Source organism: Delphinus delphis, chromosome 8 (genome assembly GCF_949987515.2).
Source record: "Delphinus delphis chromosome 8, mDelDel1.2, whole genome shotgun sequence".
Taxonomy (NCBI): domain Eukaryota; kingdom Metazoa; phylum Chordata; class Mammalia; order Artiodactyla; family Delphinidae; genus Delphinus; species Delphinus delphis.
Window position 1 is genome coordinate 49,433,131 of NC_082690.1, and position 26,399 is coordinate 49,459,529.

The 26,399-nt window shown below is 36.6% G+C and overlaps 1 protein-coding gene and 1 pseudogene across 14 annotated transcripts in view; both read left to right on the plus strand.

The window, feature by feature from the left end:
* The window catches only part of DLG2 (discs large MAGUK scaffold protein 2), a 929,335-nt gene that overhangs the window by 337,511 nt on the left and 565,425 nt on the right, over positions 1-26,399 (plus strand). For all 14 annotated transcript variants that reach the window (XR_009520377.1, XM_060018173.2, XM_060018175.2 and 11 more), the window contains exon 5: positions 7,301-7,470. Coding sequence is in view for 13 of the 14 variants with exons in the window: in XM_060018173.2 (XP_059874156.1) it covers positions 7,301-7,470 (170 nt within the window). In the remaining variant the exon portion in view is untranslated. The remainder of the gene's footprint in view (positions 1-7,300; positions 7,471-26,399) is intronic.
* On the plus strand, positions 2,049-2,782 carry LOC132429042 (charged multivesicular body protein 5 pseudogene; annotated as a pseudogene).

The following is a 26,399-nucleotide window of genomic DNA, read 5'->3' on the forward strand; positions in this document are numbered from 1 at the left end:
AGGGATATAGTGCATGCAAAGTGCTGGTCACAGAGTCTGACTGTATTAGTTAGAAATTTTTGTTGATGGGTAACAAAGATCTACCTGAGCTTACTTAATCAAAAAGGGGAATGAATTAGAAGGACACTTGGAATATCTTCTGAAATTCAAGGCTGGATTGGACAACCATGGACTGAAGCCCTTACTTCTTTCCAAAAATTTGCTTTATTCCCATCTTCTTGCAAATAAGCTTTTGCTACTTTTCAGTCAGTGTGGAAGAAAAAGGCCCCGATATGAAGCTTTCAAACTTCTATTTCTTCTGTTTAGATAGAACCTCTGAATCTCATCGTTTCGATTCCAGATTCCCCAAAACAGGGACTGTCAGACTTGACAAGTGATCCATGATAAGCTGTATGAACTGTCACTCTTCCTGCAACCCTGTGAATGTTTGGTAGAGAAAAAGTCCTAGTAGATATTACTACATCAACTCATATCTGATGCTTCCAAAACATCAGTCCTTTACCTTTCCTAGAAAACTGTTAAATTGTGCTGATTTTTATTATTTTATTCTCAATTTTAATGGACTAATAGCACCTAGTGAGGTCAATGAAATAAATGGTTTTTTAAGGTGAGAAATTTCGATAAGGAGGAACCTTAGCTGGTGGAACTTTAAATATACCCGGTGAACCCACATGTGCTTCATGAGAGGATACTGGAAGACAGCAGACAGACACAGTTAAGTAGATTTAGAAAAGGTCATAATGATTTGAAGCCATTTGGGTCAATCTGTGTGTGTGTGTGTGTTGTGTTTTTTCCTTTTCTCTGGTAACGTAAAGCATCTGTCTTTTCTTAAATAAACTTTTGAGTGTCTATTATTTGTTCTTAACCTACCTTTAGTGACTCTAAGAATAAAAGAAAAGTAAGGCATTTTTGCAACCTTAACCTTGAGAGCCTTTCTGGTATCCTTATAGTTCACATAAAATCTATGCAATTATTCTTTTTAAACGGATTCTGATTGTTATAAATCATTGATCTCTTTAAGCACAGACAGTGTAATTCCCAGCCAGTGTTTTCCATTTGATAATGTAGTATTGCATTTCATCCAGCACATTAAACATTGATCAGCTTTCTCCATGATGTGGCCCTTTGGTCTGTAATTAATTCATCTATTTGACCAAAGAGAGTAGGACTGAGTGGAGACAATAAAGAACAAGCCGATCAAGACACCAACCCACCCCATCTTAATAACCATCAAGTTTCAAAATTAAGCTTCAGACCTGTGACCTAAAGCCTCCTTTTGAATCAAGCCTTGAGCAGTCTGAGTGACTGGATGTGTTTACAGGTGTGGAGTGGGGCAAGGACAGAGTAGTCACGAGCTGGTGGGAATTCTGCCAAGTGAGCTGATCTTTAGAAGCTTTCTCTATGGCTACCATAAAGCTATAGTTTATATTAGAACTGACTATTTTCTTGATGGTAGGGGAGAGGGAAGATGAAAGGGGAATAAAGGTATACTCCACAAAACAAGACTTACTTAAAAGCCTTATTTTTACATTTTTCTTCCCCCAAGTCCCATTCATTGCATCTCTTTCTCTCTTCTCCATATAAAATTTCAAAAATACTTTCAGTACCTGATGGTAGACCTCTCTTCCTTTCTGTCCCTTTAGAATTTTTTTCCCCTCCACTATAGTCTTTTCACATCCTTTCTCATGCAAAATTGTTCTTGTTTTTTTCATGACTATAATAGCTTACCATTTTTCAGGCACTGTGCTAAATATTTCACATATATTATTTAATCCGTACAGCAATCTTATTATCCCTATTTTCACATGCAAAAGCTGAAGCTTTGAGATGTCAAAGGACTTGCCCAAAGTCACACAGCTCCTGAGTTCTAGAGCTGGGACAAGATCCCAGTCGTGTCTAGGTGTGGCCAAGGCTCCCAGGCCCATGTTCTTAGGTTCTCTGCGATGATGTATGTCCATTATAGAACTTTTGGAAGAAACAAATATAGAAATATGCTTTTTAAAACATCCGAATAGGCACATTGCGCTTGTGCATGGAGGGCCGGAAGTCAAGTCGGAGGCGGAGGTGACTCTGCTTCCGTTTCTGGTTTTGCTCAAACGTTTTGGTTTTCTTCGTGGCCACCCAAGATGAACCGATTCTTCGGGAAAGCGAAACCCAAGGCTCCGCCGCCCAGCTTGACTGACTGACTGCACTGGCACGGAGGACAGCAGGGCAGAATCCATTGACAAGAAGATTTCTCGGCTGGATGCTGAACTAGTGAAGTATAAGGATCAGATCAAGACAATGAGAGAGGGTCCTGGAAAGGTATGAGCAGCAGCGGGACAGTCTTGCCCAACAGTCATTTAACATGGAACAAGCCAATTACATCATCCAGTCACTGAAGGACACCAAGACCATGGTTGATGCTATGAAACTGGGTGTAAAGGAAATGAAGAAAGCATACAAGCAAGTAAAAATTGACCAGACTGAGGATGTACAAGACCAGCTAGAGGATATGATGGAAGATGCAAATGAAATCCAAGAAGCACTGAGTCGTAGTTACGGCACCCCAGAATTAGATGAAGATGACCTAGAAGCAGAGTTGGATGCACTGGGCGATGAGCTTCTGGCTGATAAAGACAGTTCTTATTTGGATGAAGCAGCAGCTGCCCTGCAATTCCAGAAGGTGTTCCCACTGACACAAAGAATAAGGATGGAGTCCTGGTGGGTGAATTTGGATTGCCACAGATCCCTGCTTCATAGACTTGCATCATTCAAGTACATCATGTAAAATAAACACATATTCTGGGACTAGGAAATATTTATCTTTCCAAGTTTGCCATAACAGATTTAGGTTTCTTTCCTTTCTGTGGAGGAAAAGTTGATTACATTGCTTTCATTTTTTTTCCATTAAGAGATTCATTGCTTGAAGGAAGCTTTCTTCATACTAAATTTTTATTCCTTTTCTTTTATCAAAGACTAACTTACTTAAAATTATCATTGGGTATGTATAACTTCATTCCTTAATAGTTATTTTGAAATAAAACCAAGGAAATGGGAAGTTCTATGACAGCATATCTCCACAATCTCAAATTGACCTGATAAATTGATGACAAAGACGAGATTAGTGGGACTGTCCATATTAGGATTCAAAACCATTTTCTCTTCTGGTATTATAGGTTGGTTAAAGTGATGGCCTTTTTTGGTGAGTTTTGTTGTGTCTTGTGAGTAAATCATTACTGTGTCCAATACTGGAATGGAATTATCACTACTGTATCATGGGTGGCTATTTTGATTCTGTGGTTCCTTCAGTGTTACAGCGGACTTGTAATCAATAATGAATATTTCTTGATATTTAATGTATAGGACATTTATTTATACTCAATAAATATTTTGCAAAAGGAAAAAAAGGAAATCCATAATCTCCACATCCACAAAGAACCAGAGCTGAAACTTTATCTTTCCTCCCACTATTTTTTAATACATAATAAACAGGTTTTTTAAAAAAAATTAATACAAGCATTTAGTGATTATTTTTAACGAATTAACATCCTTGCAAATGTATAAAATCACAAATCTTGTTTTACAATAGAACATACTTTAATACCTATGAATGAGAGTAGACATTACATGTTATTTTAGATATCTTTAGAGTAGAACAAATAATTTTTAAGTATTAGTTGACTTTTCAGTGATACTATATCATATTCCAGAATATTTGTTTAGTGCAAATTTTTTCTTTTGGCCGCATCACATGGCTTGCAGAATCTTAATTCCCTGACCAGGTGTTGAACCCGTGCCTTCAGCAGTGAACACGCTGAGTCCTAACCACTGGACAGCCAGGGAATTCCCTGCTTAGTGCAAATTTTAGATGTGATTCTGTGGACATGTTAGTGATGAAATGTACTTTTTGTTTCAAAGATATTTTCTGCAAGGAAATGTACCAAAATGTCCAAAGGAACTGAGACTAGGAAGATTAAAATTAACCTTTTAATTTCATGGGCAATACTGGTCCACAAAAAGGATATTGTAGACTTATATCCAAAACAGCAAGCCCTGAAAGAGTGAAACCATCAACTTAATTATGTGGGTACAGTAGGGAGAAAGTTTGTATGTAAATGGCTTTCTAATACAATGTCTCAGAAATACGATAAAGACTTCACTTTTCACTGAAACAGTGTTATTTGAGTTTGAAGCTAGTGGTATATTTATATGTTTCAGAATGAATTCCAGTGCTGCCTTTACTCATGGAGATTATCTACTGGTAGAGAAAGCAAATTAATTCTAAATAGCCATGACCCTCTCGCCAAATGCTATTTCAAGTGATTGGGAGGAAGGAAAGTTGAGTTCCCTAGTTTGGCTTGATATCCTTTCTTTTCTGTTTTAAGAATTTGAATATAAACTTCTCCCCTCACATTCCTTTTTTTTTTTTTTTTAAACAATCAACTCTGAGTAACTTTGTATCGGCATAGGCTCCACAAAAGGACAAAACTAGATTGGAATCGTGTTGCTGCCCTCACTCACACGGTGACCTTGTCAGTAAAATTTCATTGTCTGTAAAATAAGAATCTGTGTTTTATAAATGGTTTGATTTAAACACGAGCAAATAAATGAAGTCACCAAAATGATATCTGGCACATAGTAGACCCTTTAGAAATTTCAATTTCCATCCTATTTACCTTTCAACAAATTCTGAGCACAGCATCTTTGATTCACCTATCAATAGCTGCAACTCTCTCATATACGGTACGTTACAGTTTACGCATACCTTCATATATTTATCTGTCTGGTTACTCCTGTCATTAACTCTAGGCATGCTTACTCTCTTTTCATGGGAAACTGAAGTTCAAAAAGATGAAGTGACTCGACCATGGTCGCACAGCTGATACACAGCTGGGACTCAAATCCAAACCTCCTGACTGCTAGTCCGGTGGGGTTTTTTTAGTGCACTAAAGCTGCCTACTTTGTCCACATGTTCAGAAAAAAACATCTGATTTAGGCTGTGATTTCCTCACCCCAGCATTTGACAATTAAGGATTCCAGTGTATACAAAAGGAAAAAATTTAGTAGAGTTTGAATAGATAGAGCATCCAGAATGTCAGCCACACCCTTCTATGGAAAGCAGTGTTTTAATATATGATTAGTATGCTGAGCATAGGGTGATGGTAAACATTATGTTTTTGCATTATCATGAGATGACAAAATTACCCACTCTCAAAGGACCAGCTGCTGCAGGGCGGCTGGCACCCGTGATGCCTACATTCTCAAAACTATTTTAATTGGTAGTTTTCCATGATTTTTTTTAGTCAGTCAGAGAGGAAATGTCTGTATAAACCTATTAAAGCCATAGCATCTGTTATGATGAAATGACACCACTGAATCTTTGTAAGTGAAATTGTTCTAGCTCAAGAATTTGAAGCTAATCAGGGTTCTCATTGAGCCAAGAGTTCCTATCACGCAGTTCCGCAAATACATATAGAAAAGTTATGAACAAAAAAGATAGGAAAATTCTTCCCATACTTTTTATATATTTCCACTACCGTGTTACAATTTTAAATTGATGCGCACAACATACATGAAACTATTCATCACATTAGACGTATGTGTCCTAAGAGGAAAGAACAAATTTTGAAATAAGACCTAGGATCATATCCAATCTCTAATCAAATTGCTGACAGCTTTAGACAAAGAACTTAACCACTTGGAACAACTCTTATCTGTGTAATATGGGTAATAGATCCTATTCCACAAGACTATGGAAGGAATCCAATAGTTAAGAATATTGCAAATCAACAAATTGTGCACTGCTACCAATAACAACCATTTATTAGGTGCTTATTACATACTGGGGTCTGTGCTAAGGACTTATATGGACATTACCACATTTAATCTTCCCCAAAGTCTTTATCGTAGGCATTAATATTATATCTATTTTACAGATGAGACTGTGGAGGCTTAGAGAAGTTAAAAAAATTATCAATGTTTACAAACTTAGGAAATAGAGGGCCCAATAATTGAACTTAGACTTGCTCTTTCGTTCATTTAACAAAAATTTGCTGAAGAATAGATCACCTGAACAAAATCAGGCACTGTTTGGAAGAAGGAAGTGGGGAATGGAATGGAAGGGGGTTAAGCAACCAACCATGTCCACTTTATCCTGGGCACTGTGGAGAATGAGTAGGAAGGTGACAAGAGAGGATCAGAGAGACTAGGTAGGAGGCTGTGGAAGTAGTTCAGGTGATGATGTTGACTTCAGCCAACGGGGTAGCACTGGAGATGAGGAACCTGGATGGACTGTAGATGTACTTTGCAGGTGGAGCCAAATGGGTGGTGGGAGGAGGGGTGAAGCAGGGGTAGCCCCTTATTTCTTACTCCGAACAACACAGCGAACTGGGATGGGGAACACGAGAATGGATCTGTGGAGTGAGGGGAAGAACTCCTTCTAATCTCAAGTCTGACACCCTTAACCATTATTAATATTCTCACTAATTATTATCGTGAATATAAAAGAGATTTACAGTTCATGGCCACTATGAACTATAAAGTATCTAGAAAGCTTAATGGAAAAGTCAGCTTGTTCCTTCCCATGAAAAAAAAGGCAAAAAGGAAAAGTCTAATGTAGGCCATGTCATAATTCTTAGTTTTTAAAGAAAGTACCTAGGGCAAGGATTGAGATTTTATTTGAATTTTGTGAGATCTTGACTTTAATCCCTGTAATATCGTGAAATGAATTTGAAGGGGAAAAAAAAACACTGGAAGATAATTTGCCAGAAAGCTAACATTATTTCAGATGATTGAATCATGTATATATTTTTTTCTTTCTGTGTGTTATATTTTTCAGATTTTCTAAAATGATTATATATTACTTTTATAGCTAGTAAATTAAAAATTCAAGAAAAACTAATTTATAAAGTTACATTTGCTATGTCTATATAGTCTGTGGGAATAAGTTCTGAGAACCACTCAAATTGTAACCCTCAGTTAAGGCAATTAAAACCAATCAAAATGCTGATGTGACTGACAGAGACCTTAAAATATGTGTCCTTCTAACTGCCCCCTATGTGATGCAGTCCCAGTCAGAGTGGACTGGAGTTCAGTATGGGACCTGACCAGTAGGGTGGTCAATGTTGGGAAAACTGTGAAGGCTGAGGAGTTCAAGGTTTTCTCGATTTCCTTCATTTGAAGTATTTCTTCCAAGTATAAATATTTTTAAATTGCCTATACCTTTTGCCTCCCCACATCTTAAGGTTAGATACTCATACGATTCTTTCAGAAATTCTCTTAGCCACTCCTGACCTTTGCCTCTTTTCCTTTCTTTCAGGGTCAATGATTGTATCTTACGGGTGAACGAGGTGGATGTGTCAGAGGTTTCCCACAGTAAAGCAGTGGAAGCGCTCAAAGAAGCAGGGTCTATCGTTCGGCTGTACGTGCGTAGAAGACGACCCATTTTGGAGACTGTTGTGGAAATCAAGCTGTTCAAAGGGCCTAAAGGTAATAGACACATAAATAACTCACAATAGAACACCAGTGACAACCTATTTGGCTAAGGTTATGCCATAACCCACCTATGTAGTCCATTCTTCTATTGTCTGATAGTCAGCGCTTACCATGAGTTTTGAAATCCTATGATAATGGTAGGTTTTTGCGTAGAGTAAAAGAAACCACTACTGTAAATATGAACTTAGAGAAGGAAAGGATAGATTTCTGAGGAAATTTTCTTATAAACAATAACAACAACAACCATCTACATTTTTCTATAAATTTTTAATCTTACCGGATCATCATGACTTAACCGGCATGTTAATACTTTTCTAACTTTTCAAATGTAAATGGTAACCTCCCTCCTTTAGTAAAATAGTAATGTGAAAAATAATAATTGAAATAGCCTATCCTGAAATAACAATTATTATATTTTTATGACACTTGTGATTCGTTTTGATTTTATAATACTCTTATCTGTTGTATTCAAGTACTACATAGCATTTTATACTTGCAAGAGTCAAAATAAGTTAAAATTTATTTTTCTGAAATGTTCACACATCTCTTGAGGTAATTGCAGTTACCCTGGGGAATCACATAAACAGGAAGATGAATCATTATATTAATTTTTAAGAATAGTCCTTTGAGCTCTGCTCTTCAGAATGATGACAGTTAATATTAACAGTATTTCAAATGTTTTAGAAAAATCAAATAATTGGCTTGAGTATTTTAAATATTTTTAAAGATTTTGAATACAGAGTCACTATACTCTTTTAGTAAATTATTTCTCTTTCCCTTAAAATCTATGTAATCTCTAATACTATATGTGATTTACAAATAAGCACACCACCTTCTCTGCAAGGTAGTGGTGGGTGGTATTTAAAATCTCAGACCCAAGACTCAGGCAGGACTGAGTTTAAAAGCCTGGTTCAGCCACTTACAAGCAGAGTGACGTTGTTTAGACCAACCCCCTTATTAAATGGGGATCATAATGGTAGCATCCCATTGGGCTTATGAGAATTAAACATTTAACTAATAGCTGGCAAGTGGTGAGCAGAAAAGCTTTCTGGTTGAGTGCAGACTCCAGAGCCAAAGTGCCTAAGTTGGAATCCTAGCTCTGCAGCTCACTAGCTGTTTGACCTTGGGCAAATTGCTTAACCTCTCTGAGCCTTAATTTTCTTATCTACAAAATGCAGGTAATAATAGCACTTGCCCCTAGAAATCTTGTGAGGATCAGACGAGTCAATATACATAAGGTGATTAGAATAATGGCTGGCACAAATTGACAACGAGTATTAACTATATAGTATATACATGTTATTTGTAGTTTGCTCCATATACTTTGAGCCTCTGCTACAGTTGTTTGGTAATCTAATAAAGTTATCAAGGATCCCTCGTGAGTTAAATTCAAATGAATTAAAATCACATAATTAATTCTGGGGGAGGTAGGCGGAAAGAAAAGAAGTAAAGCATTTCCATACCACAATGTCTGGTGATATGAAAGAAAAGACCTTCTATCCTACACATGTACTAAAATCATATTTGCCATGTGCTTTAAAGTTAAACCAAATGAGCATCCCACTACTTTGATTAAAAAGATATACTATATATAAATAACGTAGATATTTCTACAATTCAATTAACAGCAATTATTCAGCACAGCCTTAAGGCACGTACGCACTCAGCAAAGCATTACCATCCATTAGGAGGTCATCCAGTGCTGAGTCACTCGATGACCTCCAGCTGCTCAGCAGAGCACTTAAAGGTTCTAGGGAATCGAGAGCCAAAACTCCTTAATTTTATCAGGAACACATTTTTGGGGATCTCTATCTTTGGTATTAGGGCCCTAGCTGGTTTACTTCTGTCTGAACTATATTCTCCTTGGAGCCAGGAGTGGGGCAGGAATTTCCCTGGGACAAAGAGAGTGAGACGTGGGGACCGGTGAGCATTAATCGACCAGGAATACCCAGGCAATAACCCAATGAAAGTATGCAGCATATGGGTGACGGGCTTTTCTTTTGGTTTATTTATTTATTTTTTAATATCTTTATTGGAGTATAATTGCTTTACAATGATGTGTTAGTTTCTGCTTTATAACAAAGTGAGTCAGTTATACATACACATATGTTCCCTTATCTCTTCCCTCTTACGTCTCCCTCCCTCCCACTCTCCCTATACCACCCTTCTAGGTGGTCACAAAGCACCGAGCTGATGGGTGATGGGCTTTTTCTACTGGGGAAAGGAGAACCAGGAAACTGGTAGAGTTAATTTTACATCCCTGAAAGCAGGCTCCTGCCAAATTCCTCTAGAGGGCTGTGGGCCTGTTGGTCCTGTTGGGTTTATGTTGAGTCAGTCATACTTTTTTGTACTGTCACCATACAAAGATCACTGATGGGGATTTGTTTCTCTATATAGAGCTTACTGATTTACAGAGAAAGAAACTGTTTTAGTCATTGTTTAAATCCTTGATGCCTTTCCCTGTGCCTTGAACTCAGGACGTGATGAATCAGAGTAAATTGGATTCTACACTAAATCTGATGATACCTTGCAGTCTTAACCTCCCTTGGCACCTTTATTCTTTATTTTTGAATGATGATATTTTTTTTTTTAATTTCTATCAATGTTTAACTCATGCCATGGAAACTGTTATGCAGTGGAGACAATGAAGATGAATCAGATGTGCTTCTAATGGGAGAATCGGAAAGTTCTAATGGGAGAGAGAGACATAAAGCCAACTCACTTTAATGCTAGACAGAATGAAATCAGCTCTGTGGTTGAACTTGAGCCATGATTCCAATTGAACAAAGAGGAAGATGTGATTCATCTTAATCAGGAGATCCAAAATGCTCCAGAGAATTTAAAATTTAATATGTGCTTCCAGACCCTGATCTTCCCTTCACTGAGCATGTGGGCATTCTCAATAGTAAATATCAACACTCTCGCCAACTGGGCTAACTAGCCTCAATTATGAGTATATAATACAGAGCTAACTGAATGTGGTCATTAATTTAGTTCTTCAGTGATTCAGCAAATATTTATGAAGTATTTATTGTGGACTTGACACAGACCCAGACAATGAGGATTCACAAAGAAAATAGAGAGAATTCTCGCTCAAGAAGATTATGGTCTGATGTAGAAAACATCAGAGCATACATGATTAAGGAGGCACGAATTAAATAGTGGGTCAAAGAAGACTTCCCTGAGGAAGTGCCACTTAAGCTAAACTTTGAAATACAAATAAAATTAGAAGTTAGCTGGACAAAGAGTGGAGGAGAGCATCCAGACAGAAGTAAAAAGCATGTGTGTATGAAGGCCCCAGTGTAGGAAAGATCTTCGTACCTTCCAGGAACTGAAAGAAGTCAGTTGTGATTGAAGTTTAATGACAAGATAGTGAATGACACGAAATGATATTGTCAAGGTGAGCAGGGGCCAGATCATGTACAGCTTCGTTGACCGTATTTACAGATTTGTTATTTTATTTCAAATGCAATGGGAAGTTCTTGAAACATGTTCAGCATGTGATATGGTCAAATTTGTTGTTTTTAGAAGATCACTCAGCTGCTGTAAAGAAAATGCATTGAAGGGGGCAAGAGTGGGAACAGAGATCAGTTAGGGGACACTTGGAGAAGGTAGAGAAAAATGGATGGTGAAGATGTAAGTGATGCCACTTATTGGTAATCTAGATGTGGGGTATGTCCAAGGTTGAGGCCCTTGGACATACTCTAATTGGTCCTTCTAATAGAGCAATCTAATGGATTGGGGTGCCATTTGTGAGATGGGGAAGGCTGTGGAGGAACCCGTATGGGGACTCTACTGGACATGTTGAGAAGACTGTGCAGATTCTGAAAAGGAGGCAGAACTGGAAAACATCTGTCTGAAAACCCTGTTAATACTCTGAATTTTTCCCATTTTTTATCAAATATCTGGAGTTGGGGAAATACCTGAATGATTGACTTTCTCACTTTTACCAATAGTCTTTAATATAAAAATCATGAATATGGCTACTTTAGCTATTTTGAACAGTTATAAACATTTAGTAGATCTATTTGATAGACATTCTTAATGCCCCAGGCCATTTTTGTTTGGGGATTATTTTTGGTTTTGTTTATTTGTTTTTACATGGGACAGAAGGTAAACAGTGTTATTCCTTTTTGTTATATAGATGCAATGTTAAGGGATTCCTTGAAAAAAATCATTTGTGGTAGAATTAAATTTACAGTTTTCCAATTTACACCCTTATGTTTATTCCACCTATCGTACAAATCACGAATTCTGAGATGATCTTTGATGTATGTGATTTGTCTGTATAGCAGTACTAGCCTTCCCAATATTCAATTAGAATCATCTGGCTAATGGTTTATAGCCATGCATTTCAGTAAGGGATATTTGGGTAATATGCACTACTGATTTAAAATGTCTCTTCTTAACAATATATAAAAATTTCCCTAACCTCACAGTTACAGATTTGGTCATTGCAAGCAGCTGGGGTGTCTGTGTGCAGGCAGTCAGTTGAGAAAAAAATGGCTAATCATGTATAGGAAGTTGTGATTAGGCAAATCCATTTAGACTTGCCAAACAACCAGAAATATGCGAGGAAGAGAATCTGAAGTGTGCATGTGGTTTCCCAGGAAATAGGTTTATAATAAAAGTCTTCTAGTGACTTTCCCAAGGACACTTTAAGTCATAATTTCTCAGGAACTAGATAAGTAAACACTTGTGGACTGTTGGTTTCTGTGGCCTAAGCCAAAGAAGCCTAAACCTATATAAGAAATGAGATGCCTTCTAAGATGTTCTTGCTGCTTACAGATAATATAGCTAGTTGAAGGCCAGGTTCTAGAACGGAAATATTAAGGCCATAACATTGTTAAATCCAAAGGTAGACTTTATTTAACCACCTTATTTTTTATTTTATTTTATTTATTTATTTATGTTTGCGGTACGCGGGCCTCTCCCGTTGTGGAGCACAGGCTCCGGACACGCAGGCTCAGCGGCCATGGCTCACGGGCCCAGCCGCTCCGCGGCATGTGGGATCTTCCCGGACCGGGGCACGAACCCGTGTCCCCTGCGTCGGCAGGTGGACCCTCAACCACTGCGCCACCAGGGAAGCCCTAACCACCTTATTTTTTAATAAAAACTCAAAGAGTGATAAATTTTGTCTAGCAAAACATTTCACCAATTCTACATTATTTTTGAAAATGTTTTTAAACATCTTCAGTTTTAATTTCTTCATAGTTATATACATTTTTTCAGTTATAAAAGTCTGTAACAGTGCGAACTGCAAATGCAGTGAAGAATGCTCTCAGCTTTGCACAAGAAGTAAAAATAACTATAAAACACACTGACTGTAAAAGTCACTATACTAATGGCCATTTATAATGTGTATAATTCAACCACTAGAGAAGCCACATATGTAGTGATGAAGTTCCTGGACATCTCTCTAAGTAGGTATGAAAACTAGAGTAAGTGTCTTAACCTCTTTGTGCCTCACCTTCCTTGTCTGCAAAATAGATGTAATTTGAGTATCTAATTCATAAGGTTATTTTCAGGATAATAATTGGAAATTCTCAATACGTATTTAATTATTTTTACTCTTTTTATTATCATAATTGACTAAAAGTTGAAGAAAGAAAAGCAGCAAAGCACATAGTCATTCTGGTGCTTTAAAGTGCTTCCCATAGTATTTTACACAATCTAGTCCTTTAGTAAGTATTCATATTTCTTGGATTAAAGACTCGAAAGTTAATTAAAAGTTTTTACTATTAAGCAATTTCAGATGAAGCCAATATATATTTTCATGCATTGACTCAGATTTCGGCATGTATATACGCACACACATATATTTTTAATATATTGGTGCTGGCATCTGTATGTGCACATATATAGTATGTTCAGCTGTGTTGTTCTCTCTAGCTCTATATAAATTTGTTTCTAACAGGTCTGAGTTATGTGATATATGAATCTATGTTTTATGAAAATGTGCATATATGTCTGTTTGTATTTTTCCTTAGTTTTCCTCGTTTGGGCATAGATTTCAGTAGCCTCCATGTGCAGAAGTATCTCCAAGCATGTTGAAAACTGACCTCATGATGTCTCCTCAGGGTCAGCGTCCACCGCCTGTCCTCCACCAGTACAATCTGCTCTTCCTTCTGTCCTCTCCATTTATGTTAAAGATTGTCCCACTCATCCAGATTAAAAAGTTCAAAGTCCTGTTCTTTTGATTCTTCTTTCTTCTTTGCCACCTTTATTAAATCAGGCATCATGTCCTTTGGAAACTACCTCCAACATAACTAGTCTTCTCTTTAAAATCTCCACCGCCATTACTATGGTGTTCATATCTTCATTATGTCTTGTCTGATCTACTGTAATAGAATCCATTGCCAATCCCTCCCTTCCATTCCCACACACTTCTAGATCAATCTTCCAAAAATCGCAGCTCTGTTAATTGTTCTGCCCTGCTCAAAAGTCTCTAGTGGTTCTTCCCTGGCGCTAGGTAAAAATCTAAATTTCTTGTTACTGTATTTCACACCCTCTATGATCTCCCTCTGCAGCAACAAAATTTGATTTCAGCCTTTTCTTCTCTCTTCTCTCATTCATCTGTCTTCTTATCCAGGTAAGCTGGACTATGCACAATTTCTTAAACACATGCCATACTTTCCTGCCTCTAAGCTTTTGTCCTGTTCCCACCTTTGGAATGCGTTTCCTTACCACTGTGATCACTACCTTTTGGCATCATATCCATCCCCAAGAGTCAAGCCAGTTCAATTCTATCTCCTCCACAAAGCTATTACTAATCAATCCAATCAGAAGCAGCCTTTCACTTCTAAGAGCTTCTAAAATACTTCATTTCTTCCTCTTCTGTTCATTTTCTTGTTACCGGACCATCCAAGTAACCTTAGCACATAGAAAAGATAGATATCAACAGCCCAAATTAAAGAGATAAACAAGCTGCAAAGTCTAACACTTAAGACACTGAGTTTATGATCTCTACCCTGGCCTGTGCTAAATTTGAAGCATTTAATGAACACTTAAAAGGGAAGTACAAGCCCTAGGTTTAGTCTGCAACCAAACTCTGTGTCGCAAGTGGGAGGAATTGGGGTGGAGAGATGGAGTAGAGTCCAAGACAGATCATGCTCATCACTCATCAGCTCATACTCATCAGTATGGCAGGAGGAAAAAGCAAGGGCCAAGATGGAAGCTGAATGATTTTACTGCCAAGAGGAGTTCCTTATGAGGCAAACCCTTGCATGGACCCCTTATAGAAACTATCCATTCAAAAGATTGGGATAAACAGTATTTGAAGCATCTAGCACTTTGCTTAACAGGCCAAGTAGTCAAAAACCAACTTCTAGATTATTGAGGATTTTTATTTTATTTTTTCTTAATAGCCTACATAACAGATTTATTGTCCAGCCTGGTTAAATGTCAACTTAGCATGCCTCTGATATTACAGACAATTTCTCAAATATCTAACTGGAATGAAGTTTACGACTTGTCTCGATATCTGCATACTCAACTCTTTTCTCTCATCTGTCCTTCTTCTTCCATCTGTTCTGGTCTTTTTTCTCTCTGACACTAACGTGGCCAGAGTAAACTTTCTCAGAGTTGATATGAGAAACTCAACTGGCAGTTTTCAGAGATGGTCATTTGGTAAATTAACCATTTCACAACTTGATTTTTGGTATATAGACCTAGAGCTACAGGTATTGAGTATATAACAAGTGCTCGATCAACATTTGAATGAGCTAAGATTTTAATTGAAAATTGAGTGTACCATCCTTACAGCATAGTACAGAGACTGCCTGCACTGAAATTCTTCTTTTTATCCCATCTGTCCATGGATAATTTTGCTGACGGCATTCTATAACGGGTTGTACAACTACCACCTGACCATGATAACTTGGGAATGTTTAGGTTAGCAAAGTTTTCAGTTGTCCAGAATTCAGCTCTTCATACCCAAATGGATCACCAGACCACTGGGTAAAAACTGAACACAACAGTTATGCAGTGATTTTGATTGCTGGCATCCAACCATTTACTGCATCAAGGGACACCATACGTTTCCCCTTTCTTGCCATGGGGTAAATTATAATGTATATTCATTTTTCAATGCACATATAAATGTGTCTCTGAATGCAAGGCACTGTTTACTCTTTATTCAGTCCCCTGTCCCAGGCTCTGAGTTCTACGTGGTAGGTAGACCTCTTTGTGGTGAAGGGCCTTTCTGAATAATGGTTTGACACTTTTTCTTTTCTTTTTTAAACCAGAGGGAGTTTTATTTTTTTATTTATTTATTTATTTTTGGCTGCATTGGGTCGTCACTGCTGTGCGCGGGGCTTTCTCTAGTTGCCGCAAGTGGGGACTACTCTTCCTTGCAGTGCATGGCCGTCTCATTGCGGTGGCTTCTCTCATTGCGGAGCACAGGCTCTAGGCGCGCGGGCTTCAGTGGTTGTGGCTCACGGGCTCAGTTGTTGTGGCGCACGGGCCCAGTTGCTCTGCAGCATGTGGGATCCTCCTGGACCAGGGATTGAACCCGTGTGCCCTGCATCAGCAGGCGGATTCTTAACCACTGTGCCACCAGGGAAGTCCCAATGATTCTTAATAAGCACAAATAGCAATTCAGCTGTTTGGCATGAGATCTCAAAATACTACATTTTCCTTTTAGTGATACATTTTTTCAGTCCTTTTGAATTACCCAAATTGTTCTCTTGGAGGAAACAGGGATATGCTTGAGTGCATGTGTAGTGCAACGTTTAACTGAAATATAATATTCAGAGTCTAAAAGAAAATGCCTAACTACGTGTTAAGCCAGGGAAATAGTCTTCTTGGAAATAAATTGTGACTAAATCACCACTCTCTGATCTCCCAAAGAACAAATACTTTTTTTTTTAATAATTGGACAAAGGACAACATATTTGATGAGTTCACCTTGTTCCTAGGCACTTTCTGTAGAATTTCTTTAATATGTACATGGTTAGTTTCTGATCATTTCTGGATAAATGATATGTACTTGTGGGTTGGGAGGCTCTTTCTCTAAGCTGATATTTAGTCCGTCTTTGTAATGACATCCGTAAAAAAAAAAAAAACCTCTCTCCTGAGCCTTGTAGCAAGTGCTTTATTCATGAAGAAACAAACTACAAATATTTCTACTATCGTCCCCACCGTTCTGTACATTATAACATCATAGGAGTGTAAAAACAACTAATTATATTTACTAAATCATTTTGGAAATTAAGGAATGATGCCCCACCTCTCATTTGCCCTTTGAGGTTAACACTTGGCCATTGTTTCTTTTCTTCTTTTTTGGTTAAAGCTAGTTCAGGAATTTTAACAGAATTTATGATCAATGGCTTTTTGAAAGTCAAAATTATTTTTTACCATGAAAACTTCAGATATAAAAAAATGCCTTGTACTAGATGTAGTTTGGTTTATTGACATTCAAAAGTTTTATAATTCACATAGAAAACACTGTTTACCTAGCTGTGAATATTTGCTCAGGTAAATACTTACTTGTATAGCATTTTTTTCAATTTTTTTTTATTAAAGTATACTTGACTTATAATATTTTGTTAGATTCAGGTATACAGCAAAGTGATTCAGTTACTTTTTTCTGATTATATTCCATTATAGGTTATTACACAATATTGAATATAATTCCCAGGGCTCTACAGTAAATCTTTGTTGCTTGTCTATTTTATGATATCTGTTTATCCCATACTCCTAATTTATCCCCCTTCCGCCTCCCCTTTGGAAACCATAAATTTGTTTTCTATGTCTGTGAGACTGTTTCTGTTTTGTATGTAGATGCATTTGTATGTATACTATTTTTAAAAGTTTTAAAAGTAAATGTGTTGCTGTGGTAAATACTATGACTATAAATCTTTCCAATTTAGGATCAGCAACAAAGCAATTCCATGAAGAGATTTTAGGATATGGACAGCATCTAAGTGTTTTAACCCTAACTGTTAAATGGGCATATTAAGTAGCCTTGGTTATTGTGAGCATTTAATGAGATACCTGGTACATCTCAGTGCCCAATAATTTTAAAGTGTTCTCCTTCCTTGTTTATATTTTTAAGAAGCAAATATGTGCAGAAAATAATCCTCCATTCACTCAAGAAATATTTTATTTCAAAAACATTTATTAAACCAGGCATTCTAAGTGCTAAATCAAAGGAGTGACAATAAATAAAGATTTTTGGCTTTTCTCTCAAGTACCTTCCTAGAAAACTGTCATTCACCTAGACTGAAGTAATGCAGTCCTTTTCTGCTAGCTGGCACTGACTTCATGCTAAATTCATCACGGTCCCCTAACTAAATCCATTTTGGTTCCCAAGCTCATCAACCAGTGTACATTAAATTCTTCTTCTTCACTGGAACATTGAGATCCAATAAAACTAAAGATTGCAGTATTTTTTATTCATGGACCATGACTCTGAATGCCATTACCTGTCAATCAGAAGTCTTGTACTACTACATGGACTTTGTCTCTGAGCGTAATTCAATTGCAACGAGATAGACACATCATCCCTTACAGAAAAGTTAATAGGAAAGATTAAAAAAAAAAAATCTCCGCTTTTAATACCCATAGAGAAAGCGAACTTAGGAATTTTTAAACATGCTATGGGCTAGCCAATTATGAGATCCCACCAAAAATCCACTGTAAGTAGGAAATTTTCATAATAAAGATGATATTAGGAAAGGTTGAGAATTTTCAGTCAACGCTAAACAGAGAGCAAATGAAAAGACAATGCTCAGAATGGGAGAAAATATTTGCAAATGAAGCAACTGACAAAGGATTTATCTCCATAATTTACAAGCAGCTCAATATCAAAAAAACAAACAACCCAATCCAAAAATGGGCAGAAGACCTAAATAGACATTTCTCCAAAGAAGATATACAGATTGCCAACAAACACATGAAAGGATGCTCAACATCACTAATTATTAGAGAAATGCAAATCAAAACTACAATGAGGTATCAGCTCATACCAGTCAGAATGGCCATCATCAAAAAAATCTTTAAACAATAAATGCTGGAGAGGGTGTGGAGAAAAGGGAACCCTCTTGCACTGTTGGTGGGAATGTAAATTGATACAGCCGCTATGGAGAACAGTATGGAGGTTCCTTAAAAAACTAAAAATAGAACTACCATATGACCCAGCAATCCCACTACTGGCCATATACCCTGAGAAAACCATAATTCAAAAAGAGTCATGTACCACAATGTTCATTGCAGCTCTATTTGCAATAGCCAGGACATGGAAGCAACCTAAGTGTCCATCAACAGATGAATGGATAAAGGAGATGTGGCACATATATACAATGGAATATTACTCAGCCACAAAAAGAAACAAAATTGAGTTATTTGTAGTGAGGTGGATGGACCTGGAGACTGTCATACAGAGTGAAGTAAGTCAGAAAGAGGAAAACAAATACCGTATGCTAACACATATATATGGAATCTAAAAAAAAAATAAAAGGTTCTGATGAACCTAGGGGCAGGACAGGAATAAAGATGCAGATGTAGAGAATGGACTTGAGGACATTGAGGGAGGGGGAAGGGTAAGCTGGGATGAAGTGAGAGAGTGGCATGGACATATATACACTACCAAATGTACAATAGATAGCTAGTGGGAAGCAGCCACATAGCACAGGGAGATCAGTTCGGTGCTTTGTGACCACCTAGAGGGGTGGGATAGGGAGGGTGGGAGGGAGACGCAAGAGGGAGGAGATATGGGGATGTATGTATATGTATAGCTGATTCACTTTGTTATACAGCAGAAACTGACACACCATTGTAAAGCAATTATACTCCAATAAAGATGTTAAATAATAATAATAAATAAATAAAAAGAGAGCAGTTACAAAGAGGGAAGAGTAAAAATAACAAAGGAAACAAACGAGGCACATTTTTCTAGGCGAGTCAGTGCCTTACAGTCCTGAATGAAGACATACATAGTTTGTTCAGTCTAGCACATTAGTCTTAGGAAGAAAGAGTTCAACAGTTGCTTCCCAGGAACCTAAAATATTCATTGAATATTCATGAGTAGTTGAATCATATGGGAAAATTTAGCCTTCACAGATCAATTCATTTGAATAAACTGTGGTACCAGTTTTTAAAAATCATGATAATTTTGATGTCCAAGCATTCCTATTTATCAAATATTCTAATCTCTCAAAATACACACATTCACTCATGTGTTTAGTAAAATATTAATTGACTACCTCCTGACTGTGGGACTAAAAGTTGGAGATAGAGACCCAGTGTGCCCTTGAGGGAGACAGTGGTCCCAGCCTAGTGTGTGAAATGTACCTATACATAGATAATAACAAATACCATCTGATACTTATATATATAGGCTTTTGTGAGGAAGTCTTGACCAAGACTTCAACTTCTACTTTAATGCTCTGGGAAGAAATAGCTTTTTAGCACTGGTGATAGCTATTCACTTGGGAGACTGCCCCAATCATTGGATTCTTTTCCCTATAATTGAGCTGAAAGTTGGAGTTTTTTGAAATTGCCCATCAGTTTTATTTCTGCCCTTTCCAGCTATGATGACAACTCTTCATAGAAGAGCCCTTCATACATTTGTAGGCTACTGTCAATTCTCCTTTTAGGCCTCTCTCCTTTAGACTAAGGAATCCCAGTTTATTAACCATTCTGGATACAGTGTGATTTTCAGACCCTTTATTTTACTGTTTCCATACTATTAATTTTTTCAAGTTTGGCAATATCCTACCCAAATAACAATACACAGAGTTACGTAGAGAGATCCATTGATATGCTTGTAAGTGCAGACCATGGTGAATAGAGTTCTTTATGTGAACTCCATACTCTGATTATTTAATGTAATATAAAATTGTGTTACCGTTGCTTTTAAGACTCTTTTTGTTGGTTCATATCAAGATTATAGACAGTTAAATACTTCATATGAATCACTGGCTATCAGATATATTACACTCTATTTTAGAATAACTGACTTTTAATGTAAATTTATAAATTGATATTTATCTCTGTTAAATATAATATTGTTAAACTGAGCTTAACATCCAGAGCTATTGATATCATTCTTTTTTTTTTATTAAGAACATTCACATTGTGTTTTTTTTTATTTTTCTTTTTTTAATTTATTTTTGGCTGTGTTGGATCTTTGTTGCTGCACGCAGGCTTTCTCTAGTTGCGGCAAGGGGGGGTTACTCTTCATTGAGGTGCACGGGCTTCTCATTGTGGTGGCTTCTCTTCTTGTGGAGCATGGGCTTCTAGGCGCACAGGCTTCAGTAATTGTGGCACATGGGCTCAGTAGTTGTGGCTCGCAGGCTGTAGAGCGCAGTCTCAGTAGTTGTGGCTCACGGGCCTAGTTGCTCCATGGCATGTGGAATCTTCCCGGACCAGGGCTCGAACCCATGTACCCTGCATTGGCAGACAGATTCCTAACCACTGTGCCACCAGGGAAGTCCCGATATCATTCTTAATAGTAATTCAACCGTTCCTCATATTAGCCACCCTTTCCTCATTTGTGTCGATTACAGATGACCTGAAGGTAAACGGATGGAATTCTTAGAAACAGGATTTGGCAGGGATGCATGTTGCCCAGCACACATAGATATGAAATGAATCCCACAGTTATAAGGAAAGACTAAATACTGAACCAATAGAAAGATGAAGATAAAAATAATGCTTATAGGCAAAGTTTTCCACCAAGCAGACTATATGCTACTAAAGAACTGGTTTCCAGGTTATGAGAGCAGATTAATCTTATCTGCTTATAGGAATTCTCTCCTTCAATAACTCACAAAATAAACATAAGGAAAATCAGGAACAACAACAAAAGTATGCTAACAGTGATGAAAGAAGGCATGAAGCACAACTCAATGCAAATACTCAAAAACTGTGATGAAGGAAAGAAACAGTAGCAGAGAGGTTTAGAAAGGCTCAGGTGCTACCCCACTCCCATTCCCCTCCTGAAACTGTGTTGGTAATTGGCAAAATCCTGAGACTTCTTTCTCACTGATACCACTAAATCTTGGGAGAGAGGACACTGAGCTGGTAGTCTTACCTTTTTCAGAGTAGTTGAACTCGCTGTTGGGAGAATCCAACATGGAGAAAGTAAGCAGCAGTGTTGATCTTCTCTAATGGAAATTAAGGCTCTGTAGCTGCATCTTGAATTAGAGAAATTACCCAACTAGATGCATCTTGATTTAGGACATTAAACAAGATTCTCAAAAGACAGCAGAATTTGGGTGTTCTAAGAAAAATGGCACACTTGACTACAGCCTCTACTGACCTCTCCCCTAACTCATTCCCTCAGCTATTGCCTCAGGTGCAGAAAGTCATTAGAATACAAAATACCCAGACCCCCATACTATAACTTAAAGGAAAAGCAAAATGAGTATATGTACAAAGGAAAAGAGTAAACTAGTCACGGGTACTATATCAGAGCAAAGTGTCTGATTGAGCTGCCCAAGATGAGCAGGATGAAAAAACTTCAGTAACCTCTAAACATACTACAATCAAATAGTTTTAAATCATATAGTTTTAAGCCAAAGGTAGTCATCCAAAAATTATTTCAAGCAATAGAAGAATTGAGAAAGGTAGCTAGGTATAAAATTAATATATAGAAATCAATAGCATAATGAATATATATGCACGTATATGAACACAGTAACCAATTAAAATATATAATAAAAGAAAGTATATCATTTATAGTAGCAATAAAAATGATAAACACTTAAGAATAAATGAGTGAGATTTATATAAAAGTAACTAAAAGACCATTAAAGGGCATACAAGAAGGGAACTGTATAATATGTCATTGGAAGGAAAGATGTGGCATCAAAAATTGTCAATTTTCACTTTTTCACTAAAGATTTAAAACAAAACTACCACTGGAAAAAAATTTAAGCAAGAAAAGTTTATTCTAAAGTTTATATGGAAAAAATTAATAAGCGAGAATAGCCAAGAAAATTCAGAAAAATAATGTAAATGAGATAGGTCTTAGCCTATCAGACATTAAAATATTAGGAAGCTATAATGAAAAAGTGAAAAGATATATCAAAGTAAAGGACTAAAAAAATCATAAATAGACAAGAAACAGAGAAATTTAGTATATGATAAAGATGGCATTTTGAATAAATGGGAAAAGATAAATGGTTTAATAAGTCATATGTGGAAATTTGTGCATCTGTCTATCTTAAAAAAGTCTCTACATAACCTAAACCCAAATAAGTTAACAATCAAATTTGTATTTTATTTTGTCTAAGAAATAAAAATATACAGCTATAAAGATAGAGATGGGTAAATTGAACTATATTAAAATTCAGAACTTTTGTTCATTAAAAGAGAATAGAAAAGGAAGCCATAGAGTGGAGATGTTCCCAATAAATCTATCAGACAGTTGTATAATGCTTTACCTTACTCATAATGAAAGACTGCAAATTGAAAGTACAAGATACATTTTTCACCTATCAGATTGTCCACATTCAAAAAATGTGACAATGCACTGTGTTGGCAAATGTGGTTAAAAAGGCTTCCTCATATATTGCTCCTTTATATTGGAGAGCAATGTTAAAATACCTCTAACTTTTTAAATGCTCAAACTATATTGATTCTACTTCAAATGCCACTATCGTGATTCTACTTCTAGGAATTCAACCTGTAAATGAACTTGCATAGGTGTGAAATAAAGTTAATTGCATAAATGTGTCTAGAATTTTTAAAAAATGACAAAGGAAGAATGGCTACAAAAATTTCAGTATATCCATGTAATACTATTCCACTGTTAAAAAAATAATAATAAGGAGTTCTATATGTACTAATAGGGAACAAAATCTCATATATGTTGTAAAACCATATACATGATGCAGACAATATACATAATGTTTTATCATTTGTTTAAAGGAGAGATGAATATAAATAATATGCTTGTAAACACAAAAAATCATTTCTAGAAAAATAACTGGTAACAGTGGTTGCTCCAGAGAGAAAAACTGTGTGAGAGGAAAACTTATTTTTTTACTGTGTATTCTTTGTACCTTTGGATTTCCTGTCATATACATATAGTATATTTTTAAATAACCAAAAAAAAAAGTTTTTTAAGAAAACACAGAAAGTTGAGAAATGGAAGGATGAGCAAAAATACAAAAAGGAAAATAGGTTTGGCAATATTAATACCAGCAAAATAGAATTCACACTTTAGAAAGTACACATTTTTCTGGTTATAAAAAGTAAATAATACTCTGTACAATGAAATGATAACCAGTCATAAAAATAACTTAATATTAACATTTATAAATCCAGAAGTGTTAAAATGCATCAAGAAATGGAAAGAAACAGCACTTGATATATACTGTGAAAGATGCTTGACTAGGAAGAGAAATGCTGAGTAGATTTAGCTCAATTCATTCAACGAACATCTAATTTAATATCTCTCACCATGGACCACGGAATGTAGAAAGGTGTAAGACTTTCCTCTCTTCTTCAATTTCCATGATATATTTATTAGAGCCTTTAAAAGTACAATCCTTCAGTCAGAACTGTCTTGAACTGAGTTTTTCCACATTTAAATCAGTATGCCAAATAAACAATCTGAACATCTCACTTGAACCAGGGTGGATCAAAACTATAGTTTTCCCTGTCTGTCAAGCCTACTCTTTTCTCATAAAAAGAAAGTAGGCTTTTTTTTTTAATGGAACTTGTCTTCAGAAGCTTCAACTGTTTTTTCTTTGATACTCTATTTTTTCCCAGGTGTTTGCCCTTTGATTTTCTAATGAATTGAAGCAGCGTGCGGCTCTTTGTTTAAGGAGAGAGATGTTAGAACAAAAGGTGCATCATTTTCAGAAGTTTCTTTCCCCTATGCCTAAATTTAAAATCAAATTGGTATTTTTCTTTTTTGCTGAAGAGGAAGCTAACCCTTTGAGACTCTGCACTGACATTAACTAATAAAAGAATCTTTTAGGTCTACTATCACATGGATTTCCTCACTGCTCTAAATAGCACAGCAGTGTATTCATTTGCTTGATTATCTGTCACATACATTTCCATCCTAGATTGTCACTGGCAGCAAGCATTTTAGATGGCCCCAGCAAGACTGGTAGTGATCATTTCCTCATGGTTCCATTAGATCTGGCTTCAGAAGGGTTATACTTTGGATGAGTGCTTGCAAAACAAAATATGACAGTTGAGTGTTTGGCAACTCACCAGCTGGTTGATGAAATTGAATTGCTCCCTTCTACACTTTTCCTTCGGCACTTGGAAATTTGTCTCTATTCATTCACAGAAGGAGCTGTGACCTTCACAATGAGGAATTATGCCTGGTTACTTTGCTCATTGACTTAGTTGATACAGTTCCTCATTGTTGTAATTCACAACTTTTAAAAATTAGCTGGGACTTTCTTTTGGAACTTTTCTCAAGAAAACTCTTGCAATTTAAGAAAACTTAAGAAAAAACAAATTATTCTAGACATTAATTATAAATTCAATATAATTTCTCAGGAATAAAAGCCAACTGTTAAGAAGAGTACCAGGGAGGATGGAATAGTAAATTGTGAAAGCTTCAGCTTTTCTCCTGCCATTTGTATTCATAATGGCTTTGAGTTAATATCAGTAACAGGATTAGATGGGACGTCTGTTAGAGTGGAACATTTGAGCCATTAGACAATGTTTTAAAAAATAATTTGAGGTTTCTGGCTTATTTTTTCTACCTTGGTTCTCAAATCCTAGCAATAATATTTCATTTTCATGAGGGATATCAGATATTTTCCCAGGAAAAAGCTACTTTGGTTTTCCAATAATATCTTCTCAAAATGTATCTGTGAAGATATATAAGTTTAGGGAAGGAAATTATAGAGGTTTTCAAACCTTTTCTTTCTTTAACCTCTAAAGCCTAAAGTTCCCTACGACTCAGTGCTGACACCTCCTTGGTGGTCCAGCAACCTGTCCTCCTAGGTTTTCTCATCTGGTCTTATGACTTTAAGTTTCATCCCTATACTATATATGTAATATAGTTATCCTCATGCTATACATCTAATAGGTATTTCAAGATTGACATATATAAAACACAACTCTTTATCTTCAAAGCTAGCTCTTCCTAGAGTCTTCCCTAGCTTATTAAATGGCACTCAGTTGCTTACAAAAATGTAGGAGTTATCCTTGATTTCTCTTTCTTCCTCATACCCTACACCTCATTCATTAGCAAATCCTGTACTCTCAAAATAAATCTTAAATTAAGTCACTTTTCACCAACTCTGCTCTTGCTGCTATCATCTGAACCACCATCACCTCTTGCCCAGATTACTCTAATGGTATTGAAACTAGTCTCCATTTCTACTTTGCCTCTTCTACAATCTATTCTCCATACAACAGATAGAGTGATTTTTTTTTAATTAACCAGATTATATCCATTCATCCTTCTGCTTCAAACTATCCACTAGCTTCTTCTTCCACTTAATCAAAATTAAGGGCCTTACCATGGTCTACAAGTCCCTGGCTACCTCTTAGATTTCATCCCCTGTGAATCTCCCTTTGCCCATGAGGCTTCAGTCAGTCTGGCTTTCTTGCTATTGCTCCAAAGTTCTAAGCATGTTTCTGCCCAGGGCTTTGTACCTGCTATTCTTTCTGCCTAAAACACTCTTCTCCTTGATGTTCACATGACTTTTCCCCTCACTTTACTGAGGGCTTTATTTTTCCTCATAGCATGATCACCAGCAGGTATTATATTAAAAATTTATTCACTTGTTTATGCTAGGATATAAGCCCAGGAGGGCAAAGAACTCTGTTTTGTTCATTGCTGTATCCCTAAGTAACCTATAACAGGAGCTCTCACAGGGCAAGTGCTCAATATATGTTTGTCGAATAAATGAGACAAATATTAAAGAGTTGTAATACGAAAGAATTTTGTCCATCTAGAGGGCAGAACTAGGAAAAGTAGGTGTTATTGGGTAGCA